The sequence below is a fragment of the Chlorocebus sabaeus genome, chromosome 4, assembly GCF_047675955.1.
Source record: "Chlorocebus sabaeus isolate Y175 chromosome 4, mChlSab1.0.hap1, whole genome shotgun sequence".
Taxonomy (NCBI): domain Eukaryota; kingdom Metazoa; phylum Chordata; class Mammalia; order Primates; family Cercopithecidae; genus Chlorocebus; species Chlorocebus sabaeus.
In genome coordinates this window covers 93,174,419-93,187,940 of record NC_132907.1, presented here as the reverse complement: position 1 = coordinate 93,187,940, position 13,522 = coordinate 93,174,419, and the positions used below count along the sequence as shown (strand labels likewise).

General features: G+C 62.7%; 1 protein-coding gene across 6 annotated transcripts in view; it reads right to left on the bottom strand.

Annotated features, from left to right (window-relative positions):
* SLC12A7 (solute carrier family 12 member 7) overlaps positions 1-13,522 on the bottom strand; it is a 101,644-nt gene that overhangs the window by 11,153 nt on the left and 76,969 nt on the right. For all 6 annotated transcript variants that reach the window (XM_073014850.1, XM_073014854.1, XM_073014851.1 and 3 more), the window contains exons 12-20: positions 13,324-13,498; positions 11,987-12,105; positions 11,432-11,530; positions 10,542-10,661; positions 9,736-9,840; positions 8,834-9,002; positions 3,920-4,115; positions 2,471-2,640; positions 2,217-2,348 (exon numbers count right to left, since the gene is read on the bottom strand). In XM_073014850.1, the coding sequence (XP_072870951.1) occupies positions 2,217-2,348; positions 2,471-2,640; positions 3,920-4,115; positions 8,834-9,002; positions 9,736-9,840; positions 10,542-10,661; positions 11,432-11,530; positions 11,987-12,105; positions 13,324-13,498 (1,285 nt within the window). The remainder of the gene's footprint in view (positions 1-2,216; positions 2,349-2,470; positions 2,641-3,919; positions 4,116-8,833; positions 9,003-9,735; positions 9,841-10,541; positions 10,662-11,431; positions 11,531-11,986; positions 12,106-13,323; positions 13,499-13,522) is intronic.

Genomic DNA, 13,522 nt, shown 5'->3' with positions numbered 1-13,522 from the left:
TGCGGGACCCCTGGGTCCACCCGCTGCACCTGGCTCATGGGAGTTGGGAGCAGCTGTGCCTATTAAGCACCAGTGTTTAAAACAGCACACCAGATCGGGTGCAGTGGCTCACACCGGTCATCCCAACACTTTGGGAGGCCAAGGCGGGTGGATCACTTGAGGTCAGAAGTTTGAGACCAGCCTGGCCATCATGGTGAAACCCCATCTCTGCTAAAAATACAAAAAAAAAAAAAAAAAAATTAGCCAAGTGTGGTGACGTGCACCTGTAGTCCCAGCCACTTGGGATACTGAGGCAGAATTGCCTGAACCCAGGAGATGGAGGTTCCAGCCTCAGGGACAGAGCGAGACTTTGTCTCAAATTTTTTTTAAAAAAACAAACAGCATGCCAGACTGAATGGCAGCGGCCCACACACCCCTCTCCAGCCAGGTGACACTTGTACCTGGGGCCAGGGCCACAGGGGGGTGGGCAGCACCCGTCCTGCCAGAGATGTGGCCGGGAGCATCGGGGGTGCTGGGAGCTGCAGGTTCCCGGACTTCAGAGCTAACAACCCCTGCTCAGGAGCTGGTGAGCTGTCTCTGGCACCACGGGGGTGCTGGGGGCTGCAGGTTCCCGGACTTCAGAGCTAACAACCCCTGCTCAGGAGCTGGTGAGCTGTCTCTGGCACCACGGGGGTGCTGGGGTGCGGCTGCGGGTGCAGCAGGGGCCATGGGCTCACTTTGCCTGTTTCCTCTGGGCCCCAGTGGCCGTCCCACCTGGGCCCCTGGCAGGGCTGGTTCTCCCAGGCAGCATTTTGTTACCATTTTACTAAGTGGTTTTAGTTATTCATACAACTATTAACACCAGTAATAACCCCTACAACCTTGAACCTGCAAAGCCTCGTCCAAGCAAGACAAACTCCAGCCATCGTCCCCGAAGACACGGCCACGTGCAAACTAAGCCCAGTGTACAAAACTGGGCAGAAAACCGCCCGGCGTCACGCAGGCCTGCGGCCCTCGGCCTAGGAAAGGTCCCACAGGGCAAGAGGAAAAGCAGCCCCACAGGACAACCGAGTTCCACGGGAACTGACACAGAAACACAGAAGGTTGTCGGGGCACGAAGCCATGCCTGGCCTCACTCACAGCCAGACACAAACCAGGAGCAGGCGCTTGGGGCCTCTGCCATACCCAGGGCTGGGGGGCTGCAGGGCTGGGGAGAACGCACCTCCCAGGCTGCTGCAGGGGCACAGATGGCTTCCTGGGGGACAGCATGACAGTCTCTATCCAGCTTTTTGTCTTCCCAGCACCCACCTCCAGGAGTCCAGGCCACCGAGGGCCTGCAAAACCGTGTGCTGGGGTCACGGGAGCCAGAAGAAACCAGGACTTTGCAGGCTCTGACTTCAAGGCTAGTGGTGTTGGTGTGATCCACACGGGGTCAGAACCTACAAAGTCCCAGGACCGCCAGCAGGACCGGAGGGGAAGGCACAGCCGTGGATCCGGGTGGGCTGGTAGGGAGCAATAGCATGGTTCTATCCAGCACAAGGGGCCCACCAGACCCCCAGGGTCCAGAGCTCCATGCCTGGGGGCCTGGAGCAAGCGTTCCCACGTCAGGCCTCCGCCCATCAACCCCGTCCTCTCCAGGCTTGAAGGATGGGACGAGTCTCTGTCCAGGCCCCACCTGCAGCTGACTGAGGGCCTGTCTGTCCTACGCGATGGCTGCGGCCTGGCCTCTCTCTGACCAGTGCCCTTCTACCCCAGTCCCGACTGCTGACGTGTGGTTTCTAGCTGTGGGACTGAGCCCATCTGGGGAGAGCACCCAAAACGGGAGGTGCTCAGAGGTGCACCCACCATGGCAATACCACTGAGGTGTGAGGTCCTGGACAGGGTCCCGGGCCGAAGAGGACACGAGACCATGGGGGACACGGAGACGCCGACGCTGGCTCTAGGGCAACACCCACACCCAGGTTACACGAGGTGTCAACAGGGACACACGGGGCTCTGTGCTCTCTGCAATGTCCTGGCGATTCCAAAACCAAGCCGCCTCAACCACCCCACAAGGCCCGGCAGTCCCCACCACAATCGCCACCACCTTCTCCTCCCCACCTCCACCTCCACCTCACAAGGCCCACAGCCCTCCCCATCCCTCTTCTCCACCTCACAAGGCCCTCAGCCCTCCCCCTCCATCCCCACCTCCTCCCCCCTTCCCCTCTGACCTCCTCCCCTCAAGCCGCAGGCCTCACCATCTCCACCACCTCCACCTCCGCGCTGATGCGCAGGTGGTACAGGAACATCTGCAGGTCCTTCTTCATCTGGATGCTGTTGTCGTCCACCTGGGCCACCGTGAAGATGCGCATCCGGCACTTCCTCCACACCTGGAGACGGGGCAGGCATCGCTGCGGGTCCTCGGAGGAGCCTGCCCGGCCCGCGGTGCGTGGGGTAGCCATGCTCCGGCCAGTGCGTCCCTGTCCCCACCCCTGTCCCCGGCGCACCCCACCTTGTGCTGGCGCAGCAGGAACGGCAGCAGCATGAGCATGCCGCCATCGTGCACGATCCACCACACGTCGATGCAGCCCCCGCTGAAGCGCTCCTGGTTTTGCGGAAACGAGTCGACGTTCTTGGCCACCAGCAGAGCCTGGTGCGCGGTGGTGGTGTCGCGGACGGTGTCTGTGAGAGAGGCGGCCGTCCGCAGGTCACCTGAGGCCAGGGTGCGGGACAGGCCTCGGCAGAAGCGTCTGGCCTCCTCCGGGACTCACAGACAGCGCAGGGGCGGGCACGGCGAGGTGAGTGGCGTCCCCGCAAAGCCCCCACCCTCACTCCGTCAGCTCCTCCAAGGCCCAGCCAGAGACTCACAGCAGAGTTCAGTTGCTGGTCATGCGCCCAGGGACTCCCCCAGCCCCCGTGGGGCTCTGGGAGAAGGGGAGGGAGTGCCTGGACACTTTCAGATGGCCGCTCCCCGGGCCAGAGCCCTCCACAGCCTCGGAGCACACACCCTCAGGCCGGCAGCCTCGAGGCCCATCGGGACCTGACAGCGCACAGGCCTGGGGACGTCGAGGGGGGGGACAGCGAGGAGACGGCGAGGGGACAGCGAGGAGACGGCGAGGGGACGGCGAGGGGACATCGAGGGGACGGCGAGGGGACATCGAGGGGATGGCGAGGGGACGGCGAGGGGACATCGAGGGGACGGCGAGGGGACATCGAGGGGATGGCGAGGGGACATCGAGGGGACAGTGAGGGGATGGCGAGGGGACAGTGAGGGGACAGTGAGGGGACGGTGAGGGGACGGCGAGGGGACATCGAGGGGATGGCGAGGGGACATCGAGGGGACAGTGAGGGGATGGCGAGGAGACAGTGAGGGGACACAGGGGACAGTGAAGAGACGCTGAGGGGACAGTGAGGGGATGGTGAAGGGAAGCTGAGGGGACAGTGAGGGGACGCAGAGGGGACAGTGAAGGGACGCTGAGGGGAGGAACAGGGGACAGTGAGGGGACGGTGAAGGGAAGCTGAGGGGACAGTGAGGGGACAGTGAGGGGACAGTGAGGGGACGCTGAGGGGACGGCGAGGGGACAGTGAGGGGACAGTGAAGGGACAGTGAGGGGACGGTGAGGGGACAGTGAAGGGACGCTGAGGGGAGGAACAGGGGACAGTGAGGGGATGGCGAGGGGACAGTGAGGGGACGGTGAAGGGAAGCTGAGGGGACAGTGAGGGGACGCTGAGGGGACAGTGAGGGGACAGTGAGGGGACGGCGAGGGGACAGTGAGGGGACAGTGAGGGGATGGCGAGGGGACAGTGAGGGGACGGTGAAGGGAAGCTGAGGGGACAGTGAGGGGACGGCGAGGGGACAGTGAAGGGACGCTGAGGGGAGGAAGAGGGGACAGTGAGGGGACGGTGAAGGGACGCAGAGAGGACAGTGAGAGGATGCCAAGGGGCCACCAGCCACACCTACCCACGAAGTTCTTCCAGGAGAAGGGGTTGTCCTCCTGCTTCCAGGACGCAGGCCAGGCCATGAGCACTGTGTTGTGCTTCAGGCCGCCCAGGCCGGCCGACTGGATCAGGTGGGACATGCCGTCCCGCAGGCTGGACGAGACCACCAGCTGGCAGAAACCCTTGGCCTTCTCTGCACCCATCAGGGACCGTATGTTCTGTGGGAGACAGGACAAGTTAGTGCTACGGCCCCCAAGGAGGAGCGGGGCGTGCAGACCCACACCCACCACCCACGGTGGCCAGAGCACCCCCACCAGCTCCGTGGACCCGGCAGGAGGGAAGGCCCGAAAGCTCAACGGTGCGCCGCGGTGCTCCAGGCCGCTGTGTGTGTGTGTGTGTGCGTGTGTGTGCACGCGCGCTCACACACTGGGGAGAGACACACAGAGCAGGTGCGACTGATGCATGTGCAGGTGATGTGGAGGGCTGCTCTGGGCACACAACGCCAGGCAGTTCTCTGAGGGGATCCACAACATCCTAGGCCCACCCGCCACTGGATTCTCTGGGCCAGGTTCATACACCTGGTGCCTCAGAAACACCCGAAAAAGGGTCAAATTAGCAACTCTTCAAAGAGAGGCCGTGGGGTCCAGGATGAAGCAACCCTAAGAGCAATGGCAGTGGGGGAGGGTCACTGCTGTGTGCAGTCTCCTCCCGGGGTCGGGGGTCACTGCTGTGTGCAGTCTCCTCCCGGGGGTGTCTGAGTGGCTCGACTCCATGGGGGGGCCGCATAAGCGTGGCCGAGGGACTGCCACGCACTAAAGCCACACGTGTGTGGACACAGGCCTTCCACCCTCTGATCTTCGGGCAACCTCAAGCCCTGGAACCCCAGAGCCTGCCCTGCTGGGTCTCAGCCTTGTGTGGTACCAGTGACCCTTCCCGCCTGATTCTCTCTTTTGGAGCAAACATGCCTCTCCCGGACTGTCCCCTGCTGCGTTCTGGGATAACCACTTCCTTGCTTGCACAGATCTACAGACACAGCAGTTCTGTCCAGGATGGACCAGATCCCACATTTCACTGGCTTCTGGTTTGGATGCTTAGAGGATGAGATTTGGGAGCTCTGAGCGATGAGATTTACATGAGACTTGGGACTCAGCTGGTCTGTGCAGGGCTGAGACTTCGGGAGACGCTGGGATGGGGTGAACATACTGTACACGTGTATCAGATATGAATTTTAGGGCCCAGAGCGCAATTGCAGTGGCTTGAACGGTGGCCCCTAAAAAGAGGATACCCACATCCCGGCCCCGGGAACCTGAGAATGCGACCTTATTTGAAAAAACTGTCTCTGTGGATGTATTGAAGAACCTTGTAATTAAGTGATGATCTTGAGAGAGCATCCTGGGTCAGAGCTGGGCCCTGAAGCCACTGACAAATGACCTTACAGGATGAGGCAGGAAGAGCTCTCAGACTGGGAGGGGGCGGCTGCGTGCAGGCGTGGACAGAGGCAGAGGGACCGGCGCTCAGGGTCGCCTGGGGCCCCAGGAGCTGGAAGAGACGTGAGGATCCTCCCAGGAGACTCTGGAGGCAGCGTGGCCTGTGGTCTCCTTCATCTCAGACTCCCAGGCTCCAGAACTGGGAGAGAATAGACGCCCTTTGCTGTGAGCCGTGTGGTCTCTGTCACATCACGGCAGCCCCGGGCCACTCAGGGACCAGAGCTACCACCTGCCTCCTTTGCCGAGATTCCAGTGGCCCCTATGTCAGCCTGACTGGTGTCCTCACCCCCTACCCTGGCTCACACCTAGAGCTCCACTAGCCCTTCACACACAAAACAACACCCAGTGTTCTCCCACAGCCCCGCTCCTCCTTGGGCACCCCTCGCCCACACCCTGCTCTCCAGACACCTCCACCTTCTGCCCAGCTGCCTGGGGCAAGATGGGACAGTGTGTGGGGCCAGCAGATATGCTCCTCTTTGAGACTTTTGCTTAGTTCAGGAAAGGCCTGAACATGTTACCCCCAAGGGGCGCCAGCCAGCGAGCAGAGGCAGGGGCCCCAGCGAGGCAGAGACCAGCTGGAGGCGGAGGCTGTGGGGTGGACACAGCGGCCCCTGGGCAGGAAGGCGCCGGGAAGCGCCTGCACCGGGGGTCACGTGGGAAGAAGGCAGGAAGCACGGCTGTTTCAGCAAAGGCCGCACAGCGGCCCCTTTATGCGGCTGCTTCTCATCCCCACGAGACCCCTCTGCAGGGCAATTCAGGCTCTCTGTTCCCAGGCCCCCATCTGGCCGGAGACCAGAGCCCAGGGAAAGCGCTGTTCATGATCAGCCAAGTTTGGACGCAGCCACTGTAGGGGCCCTGAGGGTCTCCAAGTGCTGGAGCCACGTCACGGGGGCCACTTCCCACAGGACCGGCTGCTGTGTTCACCCCACGTGCTGGCTCCGAGGAGTCGGAGCTGGGGATCTCACCTCTCCTCCGGCCTCACCGTTGGGAAAACCACCTTGCAGGACTGCAGCGTTTCAGGAGGATGCGGCACTGCCCTGACCTGGCAGGAACTCAGCACTGTGTCGGGGGACCCTATTACTACAAGTCCCCGCACCAGCCCGGCGCGGCAGCCACAGAGGCCTCCATGCAGACAGACCTCAACCCACAGGGCAGCAGGCCCTTTACAAGCGGGGAGCAAGAGCGCCAGCGCCTTAGGACCCCTTTCGCGCCAATCAGTGCCACACAGAGCACAAGGGCGTGCGTGAGCCTCCCTGGCGACGGCACGAGTCACGAAGCTGCACACTTCTTAGAGAAAAGTCTATGCTTTACAGACTCGCTCAGGCCGGGCACGGTGGCTCACACCTGTAATCCCAGCACTGTGGGAGGCCAAAGCAGACGAATCACTTGAGCTCAGGAGTTCAAGACCAGCCTGGCCAACGTGGTGAAACCCCGTCTCTACTAAAAGTACAAAAATGAGCCGGGGGTGGTGGTGGGCACCTGTAATCCCAGCTACTTGGAAGGCTGAGGCAGGAGAATTGCTTGAACTCGGGATGTGGAGGTTGCAGTGGGCTGAGATCGCACCATTGCACTGCAGATTGCAGCCTGGGCAACAGGCGAGACTCTGCCTCAAAAAATAAATAAATAAATAAATAAATAAATAAAAACTAAAAAAAAAAAAGATTTGCCCATATTTCTCTAATTTCACACTAACATAGCCACAATGGAGGAGAACACAGCTCCCCAGAGCAGTGCACCCCAGAGGCAGCCAAGGGAAGGCAGGGCCTGCAGCTGGTTCCAGCCCTCACCACCAATGCAGCTAAGTCACAGCCAAAGGCTCGCTGAGAGCAGCGGGGGCAGGGTGGGCTCGGTCCCCATCTCGAGAGCGGGCTTCTGTCTGAGGCTGCCCCAGAGCCCCCAGCCGAAGGGCTGTCGGCCGGAGAGGATCTGGCTGTGAGCTGCATTAGACGTGAGAGTGAAAGTGAGGGCAGCTCTTCCCATGGCAGTGATGACTGTGGCAGAGCGTGGCAGGCCGTCCCGTCATCCCCCCAGTCACTGCAATCCCGGCCCTGTCCCCCAGTCACTGCAATCCCGGCCCTGTCCCTCGTGTGCACAGACGCGCCTTCACAAACCTCCAGGGAGGTCAGGTGGTGCCAGGATTCTTAGAATCCACACCATCAGGGCAGTTCCAACTCCGGGATTCCTCCTAAGACCATTCCAGCACGGGATAAGAAACACGGAAAGGGACATACGAGGACCAGGACTGTGAACATGCCCCTGAAAACCACAATACCTAAATCCACGGGTTCACAGTCAATAGCAGCTAATGCCTGAACCCGTGGTGAGCCATGATGCCACTGTCAGGGAAAGGGAAGGCCCACAGCATCTCCTGTCTTCCCTGGAAAAGCGACCCTGTGGAGCAGCCTGAGAGGGCGGCCGTCCACGTGGCCAAGGTGGTGGGAGGGGCGGGGGCCATGTTTTACCTCCACGGATCCTGGCCCTAGGTCATGCCACCTGAGGCTGCTACCGTCCACATGCCCACGGTCCCGCTGACCTATGTTCCCACCCCTAGGCTGACCGGCCTGGATCTGGACGGGCCTCCGTGCGGCTGTGGTTGTGCAGAGAAATGGACAGGCGGGGCCGGCTGCAGATGCCTGGACACACCCACAAGGCCCCAGTGGGAGCCTGACAGCAAGCTGGCTCCCGACCCACAGCAAGGACAGAGGGGGCACCCGCATGGGAGGGGCCTCAGACACACACCACCACAACAGGCACTTTGTGTAGGTTCCACAGACTCCCACAGACACAAGGGGGAAGAAGGAGGCTCAAGGCATGAAAATCATGCTCGTGGGTGCTCAGAAACTCCCCCCTTTAGCAAGAAATGCAGAAGTAACTCCAGGTGACGTGACAGGCCCCACGGGCTTTGATGGTGTCATAATTCCATTTCCGGACAGTGAGAAGCTTTCCATAAGAAGTTTGAAAATCAGAGAAATGAAGACATGAAGTCTCAGGCCCCGATGTCCTGGGGAAGCCGACTGTAGCAGCATGGTACACACCCAGGGCACTCACCCGTCCCTCCCCACAAAGCTCTGAGTGGGCAGAAATTCGGCCGCACACGGGCATCACGCTTACGCGGCCCCCAGTGAGCTCGAACAGCAGACGGAGACTGAGCTTGCAGCAGAACCATGACTGCACCTCTGGACAGGGCTCACCCACAGCAGGAGGAGGCGGTCCCAGGGTTCGCCCTTGGAATGCTAACGGCCCTCAGCGCCTCCCAAGTGTCCCAGGGTGCAGCTGGCACTCCCAGGCTCGGCACACTGCTCCTAGCTCAAAGCCACCGCCATGGCTGAAACACAGCAGCACCATGCACGGCACCGTGTTGACACATCGCGATGAGGACATACCAGGGCGCGTTTCCTGTGCAGCCCGGGTAGGAAAGGGGCCCAGCCCCCAGACCCTGCCCTGCCCACCTCCTCAGCCCGCTGTGCCTCCATGTGCTTGTCCAGGTACGTCCCCTCCAGCACCGAGCCCACGATGGTCAGGCCCTTGCCGGCCTTCAGCTGCGACGTGAAGGACAGCAGGCGGGGGTGCTTCACAGCCTGCTCTGCGTCTAGGTTCAGCATCACCAGCACCTGGGGCCTGCAGTGGGGGTGGGGCGGCTGTTACCACGGCAATACTCACCCGCACACCCGCACACAGCCCATCAACAGGGCAGGCGGGACGGCTGGGGCACGTGACACAGGTGGGACGGGGGACACATGACAGGCAGGACAGGTGACAAAAGGGGCAGGTGACACAGATGGAATGGGGAGACATAACACAGGTGGGGTAAGTGGAACAGGTGACAGGTGAGACAGGCCACACAAGCCAGGTGGGACAGGCAGGGCCGATGGACAGGTGGGCACTAGCCAGGCAGGACAGGTGAACAGGCAGGTTAGACAGGTGAGACAGGTGACATGCTGGACAGGTGAGACAATGGCCCAGGACACGTGCCGGAGGCCCCTGCCAAGACCCTGAGGGGACACTGGCCCAGGGCACATGCCTGAGGCCCCTGCCGAGACCCTGAGGAGCAGAGGCTTCCTGCAGATGGCCTTTGCTTCAGCAGGAGCCACCCTCTCCCACCCCAAGCCCAGGGCTGTGCCGGCAGAGGGGCCGGCTCCCCACGCCCCCACCCTGCAGCAGGGACACCCCCGGTGCTCCAAGGCCCCCAGCTGTGCAATTTGTTCTGCACCAGGCAGTGTTCACACCCCAGACCGTGCCCAAGCGGCCGAAGGTAAGAGGCCCCTGAGACTCCAAGGTCCCCACTCAAAGGCCAGCCTCAGAAACGGCTCTTCTGTGCATCTGAGGAACACGGGGCATGGGCGGTGCTCACCTCCAGTTCTTGGTGTGGGGGGGCCCGTGCTCCACACGCAGCAGGGCATAGCGGGCAGCGTTCAGGGACAGGCCGCGGATGCCGTCGCCCCACTCCTTCTCGGCACTGCGGGAAAGGAAGCGGGGGGCTTGTTCAGCCACATGCCTGGGGGCTTCTCTCCCATCTGGGAAAGAGGGGACTTCCGGGGGCAGGTGAGTCAGGGCAAACAGGACCCCCGGGAAGAGTCCCTGGGTAAGGAGGGAGGCCTCCGTGCCCACCCCTGCCCTCAAGGGAGCCCGTCCCAGGAGCCACCGGGTCAGAGGGTGCCATGGCTATGGAGGAAATGAGGTCTACGTCCAGCATGCGTGAGGTGCCTTCCTCGCAGGGTGGGGAGCAGAAGGCCTGTGACAGGGAAGTGGCTGGACCCCGGGAAGGAGGCGGGTGCAGGGGGAGGGAGGGTGGGCGCTGGGGCACGGGGAAGGACATCCGTGGCTGCCGAGTGAGTACAGGCACAACCTGGGGACACCTCGCGAGACACGTAGCAGGAATAGTCAGCCATAGGCTCACCGCCTGCTGAGGACGGCACGAGACAAGAGCTCCAGGCTGGAGACACTGTCCACAAGTACAGGCACCTTGGCCTGGCTGGAGGCAGGAGGGTAACCCTGGCTTTCACAGCACAGCCCACTTGGACGTGCTCCGAGCTGCCCCCAGGACGGCACACGACATTCAGGCCCCAGGGAGGCCCCTCTAGGGAGCTGCCCTGGGCATAGTGTGAGGGGCCCACAATCCTGTGCGCCGGGTCCGTGAGGGGGGCTAACGGCGCTTACCCGCGGTACTCGATGTACTTGTAGATGCAGCCAGCGATGAGCATGGCGGAGAGCGCATAGTACCAGGAGCAGATAAACATCAGTGCCAGGCACAGGCTCATGCCCAGGAAGGACAGGGTCCTGGGGGCGGGACAAGTGGCTCAGGGGTGGCCCGATGCCACACGGACACTGCCCCTCCCTCAGTGAAACTCTCTGTTAACACCAGGAAAACAGTCACTGATGCCTGACGACCATGCCTGCACCCAGCCACCTCTGAAGGGTGACGTGGCTCCCTGGGCCCCTGTGGAAGCCGCTACTCCAAGACCCAGTACACAGCTCCAGCTCTCAGCGTGCACACAGCACCTCGGCTGTGCACGCAACACCATGGCTGCAGCATCCACCCAGCGCCTGATTCCCAAGGAGGGGAGTTAAGAAGACCCACAGCCCTGATGGAATACGCCCCAAGCCTGGGAGGGCTGGCTGACCACGGGAGGTACAAGGCGCACACAGACACCTGGGCATCCTCGTAACTAGACGCCTTCCTCAGGTACAGAGGCAAAGAGAGGCCACAGTCTCATCAGCTTCCCACGGGCTTACTCCGCAAAGGAACAGTCAAGGACCCGCCTGGGGTCTTCAGGCCCAGGGCAGCTGGCCTTGCAGAGACACCCAGTGTCCCAGCCTGCAGGGCCCCTGACGCCCATGCTGAGCGGCCTCCCCACTGGCAGAGGCACCCACTGTCCCAGCCTGCAGGGCTCCTGACGCCCGTGCTGAGCGGCCTCCCCACTGGCAGAGGCACCCACTGTCCCAGCCTGCAGGGCTCCTGACGCCCGTGCTGAGCGGCCTCCCCACTGGCAGAGGCACCCACTGTCCCAGCCTGCAGGGCTCCTGACGCCTGTGCTGAGCGGCCTCACCAGTGGTAGAACTTGAAGCGTGGACGCCAGTTGGGGGTACGTAGCAGGGTCTGCACGGCACAGGCCAGGTTCACAAACAGGTAGCACATGAGGAAGAACCTGCAGGGACGACCAGACACTGACAGGCAACGGCTGGGCCCCTCCAAGCCCCCAGTCACTGCAACCTGGGAGACCACCCTTGTCATCACTGTCCCTCCCACCTGCGTCTTGTCTCCCCGTGTCTCTGTACATAAGTTGACTCAGACTGACTCCGAATCAGGCCCCCTCAGGCCCCAGTCATCCTGTGGCCGCCTGGTCCATCAAGAGATGGGCCATTGTCCTTTCTCCAGCAGCCATTTGTTCAGCCACACTGTCCCCGGCAGACCCTGGCCGGCGCCTGCCTGGAGGCCTGTGCACCTGCCTTCCCCGGCCCAACTCCCTTCCCGGCATGATCCTGACTGCCCACAGCTGGCCCTGCCTGTTTACTGATTGTCCTGAGCAGGGTCTCCCGTCCACACTGCCCGATGCTCCAGGCCCATACACCCAATCCCAGGTCCCTGTCCTGCGGGGGCTCACATGGAGAGGATCGGGGCCACGCTGTCCAGGGAGGCAATAAGGATGCCAGTCTCACAGATGAGGACCGTCAGCAACAGCGCCCACGTGGGCTCCCCGTTGGCCTTCCCATGGCCAAACACCTGCAGGGAGAAGGGCAGGAAGATGGGGCAGTTGACACCACCCTTTTAGGAGAGAAGCTGCAGTCTGGTCAGGTCCAGCCCAGATGAGTCTTAAAGGCAAAGACCAGCAGACACCACCTTTCACAGTAGGTCCCCGGGACATCACCCGGCCGGCCTGGAAAGAGGCCCTGACAAAGGGCTGCAGCCCAGGAGCCTTCAGAGCTGCGTCTACACCGGGCTTGCCTGCAACCTGTGCGGCCTCAGCCCGCCCCCCACCTGCCTCAGTTTCCCCGACCACACAACACAGGACCAGCGTCTCCAGGGCACTCACGGTTCCCCAGACCCTGTGGTGACCTTTCTCACCCTCAGGCCGCCCTCACCTCCCAGAAGCTGAGGCCCACGGGGTCTGTGTGCCTGTCCCCTTCCCGGACACCAGGCCCGAGGCCCGGCTGGGACTGACAAGATGCAGGTCTGTGTGCCCGTCCCCTTCCCGGACACCAGGCCCGAGGCCCGGCTGGCACTGACAAGATGCAGGTCTGTGTGCCCGTCCCCTTCCCGGACACCAGGCCCGAGGCCCGGCTGGCACTGACAAGATGCAGGTCTGTGTGCCCGTCCCCTTCCCGGACACCAGGCCCGAGGCCCGGCTGGAACTGACAAGATGCAGCCACACAAAGGCCCTGTGGGTCGGCACCCTGCTGAGTGACCGGCGATGGGCGAGGATGGCTCTGCCATCCACAACCTTCCCACAGCTCCCCTGGGCCCGAGTGGCAGGAGGAGCCACAATCGGCAGCTCTGGGCACAGCACACGGACAGGACCCAATGCGGGCATCTGTGCCATCCTCAGAACAGCCACACACTCTGGCTGCAGGCTGGTGACGCCACCTCCCATGGGCTGAAGAGCTCAGCCATACAGAGAAAGGAGTGGCAGGCAGGCAGGGGGCTTCTGGCCAGACAACAGACCAGGCACCTCTGGACCCGAGGCCGTGGGCCCTCACAGCCGCTCCTGACACACCCGGGGCTGCGCTCGGAGGGACCTGCAGGCAGGAGGGCTGGAGCTGCCTCTGCCCACCACTCAACACCCACCACTCCCATGCTCAGAGCAACGGCCGGGGCAGAATGACCACCACGGGGTCCAAGCTGCAGGCATGTGCCCCACACACGGCACTGTGAGGATCCCGCAGGGGAACAGAGCCCGACCCTGACCTTCCAGGGTCACCTCCCCGAGGACGCAGGGCTCACCCGCAGGAAGGGGATGATGCCATCACGGGCAATGGCCTGCAGCAGGCGCGGTGCCCCCGTGAGGCTCTGCAGGCCGGCGCCGCAGGTGGAGAAGAAGGAGCCGATGACGATGACCCAGGGGGAGGGCCAGGCCAGCATGCCGATGACCAGGTTCCCCTGCAGGGCCTCCCCGAACCTGCAGGCGGGCGGGTGGGAGGGC